General features: G+C 53.6%; 5 protein-coding genes across 5 annotated transcripts; 2 read left to right on the forward strand and 3 right to left on the reverse strand.

Moving 5' to 3' along the window:
* Window positions 1-366: 366 nt before the first annotated feature.
* On the forward strand, window positions 367-2365 carry PV07_10177 (uncharacterized protein; the record flags this gene model as incomplete). Its single annotated transcript, XM_016397491.1, has 3 exons — window positions 367-1299; window positions 1394-1686; window positions 1795-2365. 3 exons carry the CDS (start codon window positions 367-369, stop codon window positions 2363-2365), a joined length of 1797 nt encoding a protein of 598 aa, XP_016244682.1.
* Window positions 2366-4524: 2159 nt separating this feature from the next.
* On the reverse strand, window positions 4525-6160 carry PV07_10178 (uncharacterized protein). The gene has a single exon (XM_016397492.1). It carries the CDS (start codon window positions 6121-6123, stop codon window positions 5326-5328), a length of 798 nt encoding a protein of 265 aa, XP_016244683.1. The 5' UTR covers window positions 6124-6160; the 3' UTR covers window positions 4525-5325.
* A 256-nt stretch (window positions 6161-6416) lies between these two features.
* On the forward strand, window positions 6417-9053 carry PV07_10179 (uncharacterized protein). The gene has a single exon (XM_016397493.1). The coding sequence runs from the start codon at window positions 6477-6479 to the stop codon at window positions 8277-8279; it is 1803 nt and encodes a 600-aa protein (XP_016244684.1). The 5' UTR covers window positions 6417-6476; the 3' UTR covers window positions 8280-9053.
* Window positions 9054-9064: 11 nt separating this feature from the next.
* On the reverse strand, window positions 9065-11428 carry PV07_10180 (uncharacterized protein). Its single transcript, XM_016397494.1, has 2 exons — window positions 11016-11428; window positions 9065-10930 (listed from the first exon to the last, which is right to left on the reverse strand). Exons 1-2 carry the CDS (start codon window positions 11111-11113, stop codon window positions 9469-9471), a joined length of 1560 nt encoding a protein of 519 aa, XP_016244685.1. The 5' UTR covers window positions 11114-11428; the 3' UTR covers window positions 9065-9468.
* A 181-nt stretch (window positions 11429-11609) lies between these two features.
* PV07_10181 (uncharacterized protein) lies at window positions 11610-14070 on the reverse strand. The gene is made up of 4 exons (XM_016397495.1): window positions 12954-14070; window positions 12570-12865; window positions 12397-12518; window positions 11610-12343 (listed from the first exon to the last, which is right to left on the reverse strand). Exons 1-4 carry the CDS (start codon window positions 13306-13308, stop codon window positions 11641-11643), a joined length of 1476 nt encoding a protein of 491 aa, XP_016244686.1. The 5' UTR covers window positions 13309-14070; the 3' UTR covers window positions 11610-11640.
* Between the last annotated feature and the right edge of the window lie 37 nt (window positions 14071-14107).

The following is a 14107-nucleotide window of genomic DNA, read 5'->3' on the forward strand; positions in this document are numbered from 1 at the left end:
CCTTTTCTACGTACGGGCCACTCATTAACAATGTATCTGAAACAGTATACGTTCCCGGGATAGAAATACCCATCCACTCTGGCGATTCCCTCCTATAAGAGACACATGATATCACCACGTATGGTGATTCCAGTATTGCATGTCATCCTGGGGACTGGGTAAAACCAGGCCCTCCATAGGCGTCAAAAGAATGCCACAGCGTATAGGGTGAGATGGATAACCGGGTATTCGGGTATGGAACCCACCAGACTCCGGGAATCTGCATGATCACCAAGAAATTCCCGAACTCGATTTCTCCTTTGCTGATACTTCACTTTGTCGACTTCATACTGAGATGTTGATTTCGTAGACGTGATATCTGGGAAGATGGACCTTGCACACACCCAAGGCCCATCCCGCAAAGTCCCTGCGAAACGGGCTTCGTTAGCATGTGTGGCCTGTCGCGCTGCACATGTCAAGTGCAATGCCAAAAGACCCTGCAATCGGTGTTCCGTCGAGGGCACCGAATGCCTCTATGCCAAATCTCGACGGGGAGGGCTGAACCGGGCTGCTTTGGCGGCACGACGGAACCTGATGGCAGCCATTCCTTCTGCTCCCACGGCGGAGTCGACCACTGTGCAGGATCGGCTGGAGAAAGGAGAGGTCTCTGCCTCGTCTGAGAGTGAACAGAGAAATACAAGAACCTCTCTGCCCATGGGGGCATCGAGTGCGCAGCTTCTCGACACCTCAGGTTCGACCCTCGTCAGTCTCGCCAAAGATCCGCTCGTCGATCTCTACTACAGGCACTTCCACCTGTTCCATCCCCTGACTATCCCTCTTCCACACCTCGAGAGATTGTTGGCGGCGGGAACCACCAAGCTGAACTTTCACCCATTGTTAGCCGTCATGCGTTTCATCGGCTCACTCTACTCTCGCTCAGTCAATTCCAACGAACTAAAAGCTGCTGCCGCCAATGCCATCCTCGAAGAGTCGTCGCAGGCCCTACCAAGCCCCGTTATGGCACAATGTTATCTCCTGCAGTCTATCTCCCTTCATTGGTGCGATGAGTTGGAGCGGGCACAAGAGACGATGGACGCGGCAATCCGGATCGCGCTTCAGCTTTCCATGAACCAGGCCGATTTCGCAGTGAACCACAGCGAGGGTGACCCCGTCATCGAAGAGAGCTGGAGGAGGACGTGGTGGCAGATCTACATCATAGACGCCCACTACGCAGCCATCCGGCACGCAATGACCTTCCCGACCAACGAGGTGGACATTACGACCGAACTGCCCTGTGACGAGGAAGAGTACGAGTCTGGGGTGAGCTACCTTGGAATCTTCTCCCATTTCCTAATCTGAAGGCGAACACTGTACTATACGGCTCTTGCTGACACTTGGGCATGTGCCTCTCCAGAACATTCCGGCTCCAAAGACGCTTGCCGAGTTTGATTCCCGCGAATTCGCCTCGGACGACCTCGTCTTCTCATCTTTTGCTTATCTCATCGGCGCCGTCCGCGGGATCGCATCGGCAATCAGCAGATTCTTGACAGGTGTGGCCAAGACGGGCGACTCGTTGAATGTCCTCGAGGTCGTCGATGCCGCCATTGATGGGTGGTTGCTCCTGTTACCAGAATCTAAGAAGGTCCCAGTGTCTGCTAGAGGCGAGACGGACGAACACATGTTCCAAGCACATATGGCGATTCATGCGTGAGTTCCCAACGGCCTGTCTGGGGGAGAAGAGCACTTACATCAATCTCCGCCCGCGGTTTTTGGATCTAGTAGACGCGGAACAGCTGACTTTTTCCGCTGTGTCAGGGCTTCCGTGGGACTCCACAGACCGTTGTCAGAGCTTTCCTACGATTCTCTGGAGTATCTGTCCAGCTGTTCACCCGCTCCTCCCGAAATTTCGTCTTCGCTCGAGCAATCGTTCCGGGGCATTCACACAACCCGCTGTCTCAGGTCTATAGATTGTTTAGTGCGACTTCTCGCCGTTTCTACCAAGCCCGCATACCATACGCCGTTCACGGTCTGCATGGTCTCCTCGGTTATTATCGCACACTTGTCTGCGTGCAAGCTTCTTTTATCCGGGCCGAAACTGGATGTGGCTCGCGACCAGATTCGGATGTGCATAGGCTGTCTGCGGTCTTTTGCTGGTGTATGGCCACTGGCCAGCAGGACTCTGCACGAGATTCAGACTATTGCAAGAGAAGTATTGGGTCTCAATCAACCGCAGCAGAGGATCGAATCAGTGGACCCAAGCGTGGCGGATGTCAGCTCCTACCAAGAGGGCACAATTGCCACGGAGACTCTGGGCGGCTTCCTGAACTACCTTAACTTTGACGACTTGCAGCTGTCCTCGTTATCGTGGTTGCCCGCCGGCGGATAATTGCCTTGTCCACCCCCACTGGCGAATGAACTTTTCGTTCCTCTGATGCGAATAAGGTCGCCTCCAGAAAGTCAAGGGCACGACTACCATCCGCTTGAGAATGATTGTCAATAGCAGCAATGAGGTGTCGGAAATGAAGACAACGAGCACGAGATGGTTCGGCTCGACCTTGAATTGTGCACTTCAGAACGAGATCTGTCACACACAACCCTATACCAGTCCAATTGGGAGCGCTGTAGCCATGTATCTTTCGTTCAGACGTCGAATACTGAATATCTGCATCTGGAGCGAGTTAGTATCCACCTCTATACCCACGAGGCTGACCAAGGCTCCGCAGCATACCAACCTGGAGACGACAAACAGATTCATCTTCCGAGTGCGCTGTGCATACCTCGATGGCAATGGAATAATGATAAATCTAACCAGATTTTTTTTTGGGACTCGCCGGGTCCGCGTACTAGACATACGTTTTGCACAGATTGCCGAAAGCCGGGTATCCAACCTGTGATAGCCTGACTGCGCCTCAACTTTCCGCGAACACATATATACCTTCCGTGCCGGCAAACAACCAAAGCTCCGCAGCAAAAGCCACTCTTTTCATCACGGATCCAATTCTGCATCCTCCGCGATGGCTGCAAGCTTCACGCACAAAAGTACCATCAGTGTCCTTCTTCTCGGCGCCACTGGATCCCTGGGCTCTCGCATTTTGATCGCCCTGCTCGAAAGACCCTCCACCAGTGTCACTGTTGTCGTAAGGAACCGTGACAAATTGAATTCTATCCTCCCAGCCCGGCAGCGTATGTGGCGGCAGACACTGGGACCTGCCCCCGTATCTTTGCCTGAGTGGCAGCTCTCTATTATCGAGGGCAATGCCACCGACTCGGATCTATTGGCTCGAGTTATGCGGGAGAAGTCCATCCGGGTCCTCGTCAATGCGGCAGGCCATGCCCCTATGTTTGCGCGGGGAAGTTCTAGTTCTGCGCCTGATGGAGATAACAAGGCCTTTAGCAGCGACAACGAGATAGCCCGCATCGTACGGGCTTCCATCGATGCGGTCGAGGAAGTCGCAAAATCAGCAGGGGCCGGAACAGCTGAAAAGAGGACACGAGGGTGGTTTATAGGAGGGATGTTGCTCTTGGATTTTCCCGACTCCAACGGGGCGAGTGCTACTCAGCAGACTCGTGAGACGGCCCAGTCTCTGGACCATTAGTACGTTCTATGTCTTGCTCTCTGTTTCGAGCCGTCGAGGATTTTTGCTATCTGTTTCACCCCTGGGAAGATTTCCTCTAATTCGTGACAGTCTACCACTCTATCTCCACCACCGTCCGGTGGAATCCATGCTTCGATCGTCTGAACATGTGGACTGGACGCTTGTCTGTCCCGCGAAGATGATCCCACGCTCTCAGCCGTCCAAGTCACCTCCTGTTTCAGCCACTGCCAGCGACGAAGCCACGTTTGGTACAGTACTGCAGGAACCGCTACCATACCCATCTCCAGCCCTCATTGCGAGCGCGGATGTACCTCCAAAGTGGACCGTCTGGCCCTCTCTCCGGGTGATACCCTGGGGCATCGGGCCGTTGCTGGAGATCATTGCAAACTCCGCACGGTACACGGTCACTTTCGAGGATGTGGCGGAATACATTGTCGATCGGATCGTGTATGAACACACGTTGCAACGGGAGCACGACCACGAGAGCGACCAGGCTGATGTTTCGGAGTCTGTGATTGCAAGAACTGGAGGAAGAACAGCCGAAGACACCACCGATAACAATGTCTGGATCAACAAGAAGATTGGCCTGATTGCCTCTTCCACCAATACCTGAGGATAACAAGCGGAAAGGCGAGATGGGAAAAGGGGGAAAGGAGATCGGCCTAGTCTAAGCTAGATTCTAACACGCACCGGGTCCAGAATCTGTGTACCTCGAGTGTATTCGAAGCAGGGACATCGGAACCAGAAGGGAATAGGTGTCTGGGAGGAGGTTTGGGCGGGCTAAGGCCGCGGGCAAGTCGTGGAATCGGCGGTCATCATGTATACTTTTCGTCCCATGCTCGATCTCGATATCGCTACTACACAATTGCGGATGGGAAAACCCTGCCTAGCAGAGCCTGGACTGGTCTTGTCGAATACCATCCATCGGTGTCAATGTATACACACTATTGGACATTCCCACCCCATAATATATACTCACTGACGAAGGGACACCGACCACTCTGTTCTCTGTACCCCGTTCCCGGGACGCCCCTGTCTGCATAATTTTATTTTTGAGCTTGTTCTATATATTTGCCGCGCCATTTTCCTTATCTAGAACAATTGATGATGTTTCTTATTGTGTGTTCACACTTTCCGCCTTGACTTTTCGTGGGACAACGCACACGCGCCTCGCGCTACTCACCCTCGACTCACGCTGGCTGTTTGTTGACTTGCTCAGACTCGTTCTTTGGTAGGGCGTGATAGTACATAAGCTGGGAATGAGGGCCTCGGTCGCGCTTTTTCGTCGCCTGAAAGTATTCTCCATCCGGAGTGCGGACTATATAAGAGAATCCCCATGTGCAGGTGCTTTGAGGGTGGGATCAATTGGCGACAGACTTCTTCAACTGCAAGAAGATGCGGTTGCACTTTGCCGCCAGGGCGTGCTTTGCCGCAACGTGGATGGTCGTCAAGTCTTCGAGGCTTGTCACTGCGCGTTATCTCATCGGTGGCAGGCGCTGTTGAGTCGGCGCAAAGAAGCGGATCGGGGGTTGTCGCATTGGCGTGCCGAGAGTGAGCCTTGCTTCCCGTAGTCGGCCAAGTGTCGTGGTGCTCAGAAGAGTTTCGGGCAGGTAGAAGAGGTGTTTGGCTGGTCCCGTCGCCATGCTGTGCCGGGGACAAGGAGGCGCTCCTCGGCGCCCATACAGTGGCGGAATGGCCGGTGGGATAATTGGAGGTTCGTCTGATTGTTAAGGGTGGGGCGTTGTATCTCTTAGCTTCTTGATCCTCGAAGAATGTCCAGATACAAAGTGGCCAGGTCCCAGTCCGGCGAGGCATCGCTGCTGTCTTTATCCTTCACATGAGACTTGGTGCGTCGAATCAGGGACCGAGTAGTTTCGATGCTGTAGATTGAAGGCACTCCGCTGCCGTCGGTGACCGAGTCGAGCAACCCACGTAGCAGGGTCTCGTCTTCCTTGCTCACACCCTTCGCGTTGACGTCTTTCGGAGCATCCTCTGGACCTTGATTGCGTGCGGTGTCGACTGGTGGCTCAATGAAAGAGACCTCCACGACCATGCCTCTAAGATTGGAACCGGCTTGGTTCGGTCGAGACGGAGTCTTCAAATCTCCGACGCGGATGGTCCACTCGCCATTCTCCAAGGACAGCGCCGTGCCGTTGTCTATGACCATGGATTGTCGATGAGCCCATTGCGGTTGGAGCTTTGTCCCGATGAGTTGCGTGAACGGGTCTGCGGAGCTCGAAGGGATGGTGACCACGGTAAATGTCGGGGATGTCGACTGGTCCGTAGCCTGAGATTTGTCCTTCGGAGTAGTTGTGGCAACGTACGTCTTAGAAGGCGTGTGTGATAGAGTCAGGATACTGACCGACTTACGCTGCGATATGTCGGAGTTGGGGAGGAGCGAAGAGGTGTCGACGAAGAGTCGGTGGTCAAGGTGGAAGGACGGGAGCGGTTCGGCCGGAAAGGAGCGCGAGATGTGAGATATGAGGGCCGACGATGGCGAGGTCTGGCCTGGCGCGATGGGGAGGATGAATACCCCTGTCAATGCCATGCTGGGAATAGAGGGTGCTTTGTGCTGTCGACAAAATATATATGGACATGAGCGAAGGACATTTTGTGAAACGGAGAAAAGGCGGAACACCTCCGGGGAAGGGCGCAAGATCTGCCGGCCAGGCACTTTTTAGCGAGGAAGTTTAAGCTTAAAATCTTAACGGCACCTTAACGAAGGACCTTAATTACAATCTCGTGGGGGCCGGTTCCTCGACTCCAGGAACCCAAGGCCCCCTGAAACTCCAGATTTGGGGGCATGTTTCTAATTGCGGATCTTAATTTCTCTCCCTCCCCGTCAGACTGCATCTCCGACCACATGGAGATCATCACTCACTGCTCTGCAATCGCGCCAACATGATACTGATCCGGCGACTCTGGCTGTTGCCAGCGTTCTTCCTGGCCTGTCTGGTCTATTACATCTACCTCTACCCCAGCGATCCCACCGCGGTCCCCTTCCCCCCATCGGGTCACAAGACCACCCTCCACTGGACGAAACGCCCCGAGCGATATCCTCCCGCCGGGTATCGAGAACTCCCCACAGGCCCTCTCGAGCAGATCCCCAAGATTCAGTTTGACTTCGATGCACACCCCGAATCTGCGGCTGCTAAGACGACTCGAGAAACGAGAAGAACTGCGGTCAAAGAAGCATTCGTTCATGCCTGGAGTGGATACAAGAAATATGCCTGGGGTCAGGATGAAGTCGCTCCGGTCAGCGGTGCATTTCGCTCGAGTTTCGGCGGATGGGGGGCCACTCTCGTCGACACGATGGACACCCTCCTCCTCATGGGTTTGAAGGATGACTTTGATCTCTGCGTCGAGCAAGTCAAGCGCATCGATTTTACTACCAACGATGTCGACACGCTGAATGTCTTTGAAACCACGATCCGCTACCTCGGTGGTCTCCTTGCCGCATATGACCTTACGGACGGAAAGTATGGGATGCTCCTCGATAGAGCCCGGGAACTGGGCGAGATTCTCTACTCGGCCTTCGATACTCCCACCCATATGCCTATGACGCGGTGGAACTGGAAAAAAACAGCCTTGGGCGGCGAGATCGAGCCCGGTACCAACACGCTGCTCGCAGAACTTGGCAGCTTGACTGTCGAGTTCACCCGGTTGAGCCAACTCACCGGCGACTTGAAATACTTCGATGCTGTCCAACGGATCGCAGAGGAGATGGAATGGGCCCAGAACACCACCCGTATCCCTGGTCTGTGGCCTACCATTGTCAACGCCAAGGAAATATCGTGGGATTATAACCATTTTACAATGGGCGGCATGGCCGATTCGACCTACGAGTATCTGCCGAAGCAGTACATCATGTTGGGAGGGCGAGACCAGAAATACAAGCACATGTATGAAGAGGCCATTGATACTGCAAAAAGGCACCTCTTCTTCCGCCCGTTGGTGCCAGGGGGTGAGAACATCCTTTTCAGCGGCAACGCCGCCCTGACTTCTTTGGAGACTATCCCCATCGCCAACATTGAGCCGCAGGCCCAACACCTCGCTTGCTTTGTCAGCGGTATGGTCGGCATCGGCGCCAAAATCTTCTCTCGACCTGACGAGTTGGACGTCGCACGTCGACTAATCGACGGCTGTGTCTGGGCTTACAATGCCATGCCATCGGGCCTGATGCCCGAAACCTTCCACATGATTGCATGTCAAATTGGCACGAATGATCCACCGCCCGGAAAATGTGACTGGACGGATGATAAGTGGTATGAAGGCGTGTCTCGGAAGCATGCCGCGACCCAAGGAACCGCAAGCATGAGCGCGGTTGACCGCGGCAAAAAACTCGTCCAGCAACGTCGTCTTTTCCCGGGGTTCACAGACCATGGCGATAACAGATACATCCTCCGCCCGGAAGCCATCGAGTCTGTGTTCATCATGTACCGGATAACGGGAGACCCCGGATACCAAGATATTGCGTGGAAAATGTTCCAGTCCATCCAGAAAGCCACGAGAACACCCATTGCGCACGCGGCCATCCATGATGTGAGGCATGCAGAGCCCGGGAAAAGCGATCGGATGGAAAGCTTTTGGCTCGCCGAGACGCTGAAGTATTTTTACTTGGTGTTTAGTGAGCCGACGTTGGTGAGCTTGGATGATTGGGTCTTCAATACTGAGGCGCACCCGTTGAAGAGGCCGACTGCGTGAGGGCTCGTTGGTACCTCGAAGTGCTACGAGGTAATGCCTCGTTACGACCCATGGTCGACAATCGTCGAATCTCGAGCATGGATTGTGCCCCTGCCTGAGAAACGTTGGGAATGGCCTCTGGCGTCGGCAGCTCGTCGTTTGAGCCAGCTCTAGCTGCCCTCGGGTCATTAGGATACTGTCATTTCGACTCAGCACGCATCTTCGGTCCGTCTTCAGGCTTCAGATTGGTCGGCTAAGACCAGCAGTAAGAGATCTTGGATAAATCTATACTCGGCGAGAGTGCATCAAGCCCACAATCCCCGGTGCTCGGGAGCCTGTTGCACCACAGTATTTTGGACAGAATACCGGACTCCTGCGGCGCTTCTTGAAATCAACGAGCTCCCCAACCACGATCAGGCCTGATCTGATTGACAGTTGGTCAATCTTGATCCGGTTTTGTGTGGTCGGCCGTCAAGAGAAGCTGCAAAAACCAAAGAAACTCAGACGAAGAGGCACTTTCTCCAGACCTGCAGTCGCCGTCCGGAAGGGCGACTCGATCATTTCCAGCGCCTTTTCGGGGACGGAGGACACACGTACACCCCCTTCTTTCTACATGGCTGAGGAGCGATACGAAGCCAACAAGGCACTCACTCAGTTTTCCTGTTTTCCCCTCTTGGGTTTTAGAGGACATTGGCGCTCGAAAGGGAAAAACGCTGTACACATAATTACATAGATAGCCACGGTAGAGAAAACCAACAGTCGCCGCATTTCCTCCTTCTCCAGGAGATCTCTCTCTCTCTCTCTCTCTCTCTCTTCGTGTGAGTGTATGTGCATTTTCTGGTATCCTATTGCAACTATCATCGACAGGAATGATGGGTCCCAATCATGAAATATGTGTCCCAAGCCCTCTTGTGCTTCCCCTGGTTCACGTTCCAGTAAAAGCCTCTGAAAGGACGGGGACGTACAGTAGATACACAGACAGAGAGATCGAAGTTGGCCTAGCCCATGTACAAAAGCTTCACGCGTTCCTCCCTCACCGGGATTCCGCAACATACCAACCACCATCTCCCAAATATGATCAAAGAAGCACGCGCATTTGTCGCACATCCATCCTTGCTCTGCGCCTCATTCTCAATCCACTGCCCACTCGGCCGTCTGCCTCTTGATCACCATCGGTCGTAGGGCAGTCATAGCCTGACTCAAGGACACTTCAGATCCCTGGCACGCCGTTCGAGCCTCGAGCAGCCTCTTGCCTCAGCAATTCATCCACGTCCTCGTCCAGATTCTTGAGAAGATCATCGCCTCGAGTCTCTGTCTGTTGCCCTCCCACTCCGGGGCCGGCCCCACCGAAAGTCCCCGCGCCTTGATCTTGACTCTGTACTTGACCGAACCCTTCCATGCCCATTTCGCCCAGGTCAGGAACCTGCTCTTCTCCACCGTGAGATATCTTGCGCCTTTTAGCACCCAAGCCATTGACGCCCTGTCCACCACTTGCAGAGCGGACGCGCGGCATTGCTGGCGCGTTTGCGTGGCCGCCCGCGCTGCTGGGGAGGAATGCCGTATAGTCTGGGGTCGGCGTCGAACCAATAGCGGAGAAATCAGCGAGAGCAGCTGCAACGGCAGGGTTGTTGGGTCGAAAGCTTCCCAGCCCCGGAGAGGCAGGGGCGGCGGGAGCAGGAGCTGGTTGATCCCACTGTGCGTTACTGGGTGGAGGTTGATCGAACATGCCTCCGCTCGCAAAGTCGCCCTCGTCATCGGTAAGTTCTTCAATCTCGGGTCGTTCGGAGAGGAAATGGCTAGCTGAATGTTCGCCGCTAACATTGTTTCCACCAATTTCATTGACTGCAGCGTCGATGCCGCTCGAAGCAACCCCTGTATGGGTGCCTCCGAAATGCTCGGACGATGATGCTGCCTCGGCAGAAGATAATCCACGAATAATGGCATCTTCCACCTCTCTCTTCTTTGCTTCGGTGCTGGCCTTCCGACTTTCTAGCGTCAGGTATGTCTCCTCGTCTTTAGCTAACGCTGCCTTATTAATTTCCAAGATCCGCTCAAGGTCCGCGATCAGAGCCTTCCTAGCCTTGATACTGGCAGAGACGGACGATTCAGCCGCCGCAAGGGACTTAATCAGGCTTGACAGCCGCGCCGCGTGAACGGGCGGACTGGGCAGCACCGCTTCGGGGTCGTTAAGTTTGGCATACTCGTTCTGTGCGTTATCGATGGCAGGTCTGGCGGAGATGGTCTCCTTGGTCACCGTGATCTGCAACGGCGCCAGACTCTCCAATTCCTTTGGCATGGCGCCTGAGGAGGAAGTTGAACCGAAGAGTGAGTTGCCCATGAGGGTCTTCTTCCCCCCGGATCCTTTTGATTTGTCGATTTCGTCGACTCGTGCATCGATCGCATCCAAAATCGGGACCTCAAAGACATTCCGCGTTCGCCATACCTCGACAACGCGCCGGATCTTGCTTTGGATCTCGGGTGGTGAGGAGCGATAGGCGGTCTGGATGGCCTCGGCCATTAAAGGGGAAAACGCGTCTGGGAATTCACTACGCTTCCGTGCTCGGGCGTTTTGGACAATGTCGTTGACCAGGTAGATGAAGTTGAGGCGTTTCGCTGGCGGTGAATCGCGGAGACGGGTGAGCCAGTAGTTCGCGATGCGGTCGGCATGTCTCCTAGACAACAAGTGTTAGCTGTTGTTCAGTTCTCGGCGGAATGGCTTTCCATAGGAGGAACTATGGCAGCCGCATAGGGACGTACTTATGAAACATGATCCATTGTGAAACCGAGACAATACTATCTTGTGTCTCGTTGAGGGTCGAGAGCTTGGCCTTGAGGGCCTCATCGGAGTACGACATGTTGGTCCGTGATGCCTCCGTCTACACCATGCGACACCCCCTGAACGTAAGTTGGCGCGTGTGTGGCTGTTCTTTCTGCGCCCTTTGTCACCTACGCGTGGATGAAGTAAGGCGCAGGTAGAGGTGGACAGAGGATTCACGGCCGGGCGGGCTATGCTACAAGCTATGACGGCACACTGAGCTGTGAGTGAAGAAAGAGAGCTCAGTCACAGAGCGGTCGTTGTCTGCTCGTTGCTGCCTGAATTTTGTCACCGGTCCTCCTAAAAAAGACTCTCAAGACGCGAATCGTAGATTTATCTGTGGCTGATGATGAGTTTAGATGGGCAGAGAGGAAGAAGTTGAGATCCAGGTCGATGAAGTTGTTGTTTTGGACATTTGCGGTTTCAAATGACCACCAGAGCACGTGACACGATCAGGTATGCTGAGGACGGCGAGGCCTATGAGGACGGCTCATTGACAGGACTATAGATAGATACAAATACGGCACATGGTCGTACAAAATCCCTAATCCAGTATATCTAGTCTGCCTATGGATTGCAAGATCTCGCACAAGACCACTCCGAATGCCATTGTGTCATCAAGGGTTCGTTCCAATAGTACCTCTTCAGAGACGCCATGGTAGTGTCCCAACTCTTCATCTGCGGACATAGCATGAAGATAAGCGCCATGAGCTCCTTTCTCTCTTCCTCGCTCAACTTGCTTTCGTCCGCTGTCGTTACAGTAATCATTGTCGCCCATATCATAAAGTCACTGTCCACCTGCGACCCAAGCTCAGTCATATTCTGGGTCACTTCTCGCAGGCGATCCCGAAATACTTGGCCCACTCGTCCGTATAGTCTCCGAGGTGCGGCAGAGTCGGAAGTCGTTGCAAGCCAGGACCGTTCGAACATGAGGGCCAAGAGACAGATTTGTCGCTCCAGTTTTGGTACGGCTTCCGTGGCCACGACGCGCATAAGTTCGAATTGCTCGCTCTGACCCCAGACGTGTGGAAGTGCTTCAGGGTGCTCTCCGGATACCCTTGAGGTGAGTTCATATAGGAGCCCAATGGTCTGAATTGAAATCTTGCAAGTAAGTGCCAGTTCACGAAAGCCACCTGGAAGTTTGGTCGCCATGTCAGAAAGCTCAGAAGGGAATGGGTGTTTGGGATATTGTAGAATCAGCTCGGGAGTTATGGGCTTCAGTTGGGTCTGTCGTCGTCTTTTGATGGCCATATCGCATACAAACTCCGTTCTTCATTTGCTTTTGTCAGCAAAATTCACGCCCTTGTCTAGGTTCAACCTTACGACGTTACCATGAGTTTTGTCATTGCGTCGAAACTTCCGTTCTCCAGTCCACCACGCATCGCTATCACTTGCCTCAGACCAGCTCGATGCATTTCCACGTAGTCATCCTCGGCCATGTGGAACTGTAGGAGCAAGTTCAGCATTGGAGCATTTGTACGCGGAGGATGACTTACGTCCGAGCCGAGGAGGGAAGTGATAGCATGTAAGGTGGTATCATCGGCGCATAGCCGAGGATTGGATATCCTTTGGCGTAGTTTCTTCAAGATACTGGCTCGATACTGGAGACAGATCTGGCGGAGTGCGGGAAAGGGCCTGTAGGAAGGAGGTAATTGGCAGAGAGTATACAACACGAGGCACTCAAAGAGGAGTTCGGATTGAAGAGAGACGGAAAACCGATACGACATCAGCCAATTGTCGCCATTTGCGTCGGTGAAGAGCTCCCTGCTTTTGATGGCAACATCTTGTACATCTGTGAAGATTAGCCATTTGCTTGAACCCCAAGAGATAATGCTTCGGCTTTTGCTTGATGAAGCTCCTTCACGATAGTATGGACATACATTGGTCGACGGCCCATTTCACCAAATACGTGGCTTCAATTGGGTACGATTGGAAAGGATCGTCACGCACTCCCCCAAGATTACCGACCAAGGGAGCAAGCAGGTCGCTGACGCCTGCCTCAGGAAGCGGACGTGTTTGAGGTCTCTTATTTTCAAATTTGGCCCTGCCTCGCGGCTTAGAATTAACAGCACGCCAAACCAAGGGCTCAAATGAACGGGTTTTGGAGTCCCGCGTCTTCCTCTCAGACCTTTTCTTCCCAGTCTCCGTCGGTTGTCGACGTGCTGCGAATGACGACACTTGTTGCTGCTTATCCCGGTCCTTCAGTTGACAGGGATGAGTATAGGTGACGAACATGACTTTTGGAGAGCTGCTAGGCCGTCGTATGAAATTGTCCTGTCAGGCCCGACTCTCAATCAGCGAAGCTGTAGTCTTCATATAGTGATGTCTGCAAAAGGCCAAACCGCATTGACCTATCAAAGCTGTCCCCAGCTGATACAGCTCCCTCGGGCGGGTGAACACCGCGCTGCTTACGGGGGTGTTGCATGGCATCAGCAAATATAGATGTTGATCCATGCGGTTGAATGAAAAGAGAGGAACAACTCGACTTTGTGGTAAAAAGGTCCTGATGGAGTTGCCGGAATGTTCCTGAAATCGAGTATACAAGAAACCCGACCAATGGCAGATATCATCCTCACAACAAACCGAGAAATGGGGGCGAAGACGTACCTGACTGCAGGAGGGACATCCGACCAGGCGATTGGTGCCTCAGGCTGACTTGCATCAAATGCCAAACGGCCCCTTTTGTGGCAGTGTTGGTCAATATGTGAGGAGAGGAAAGGTATCAAACACAAGTCCTGAAGACAGTTCCATGAGCCGTGACGTTCGACATGCTGGCACGCTGGATAGTAAGCAGAGCACAATCCTAATGTTGCATAATCGGACGAGCTCGACGTAATAAGGGCCACGAGGCACCAATTCAGCAATGCACTCCGAGACATGGCCGCCGTGAGGTTGTCCTCATCCGTAAGGAGATGGAGTGATGAAACAGGACTCCGAGAACGAGGTGGACATCAAGTCCACGGCCATGAGAGAGCGTCTCAATCTATTCGAAAGCGCATGTTCCGGCGTACATCAGTTGTTTAATTCTGGAAAG

The sequence above is a fragment of the Cladophialophora immunda genome (genome assembly GCF_000835495.1).
Source record: "Cladophialophora immunda strain CBS 83496 unplaced genomic scaffold supercont1.6, whole genome shotgun sequence".
Taxonomy (NCBI): domain Eukaryota; kingdom Fungi; phylum Ascomycota; class Eurotiomycetes; order Chaetothyriales; family Herpotrichiellaceae; genus Cladophialophora; species Cladophialophora immunda.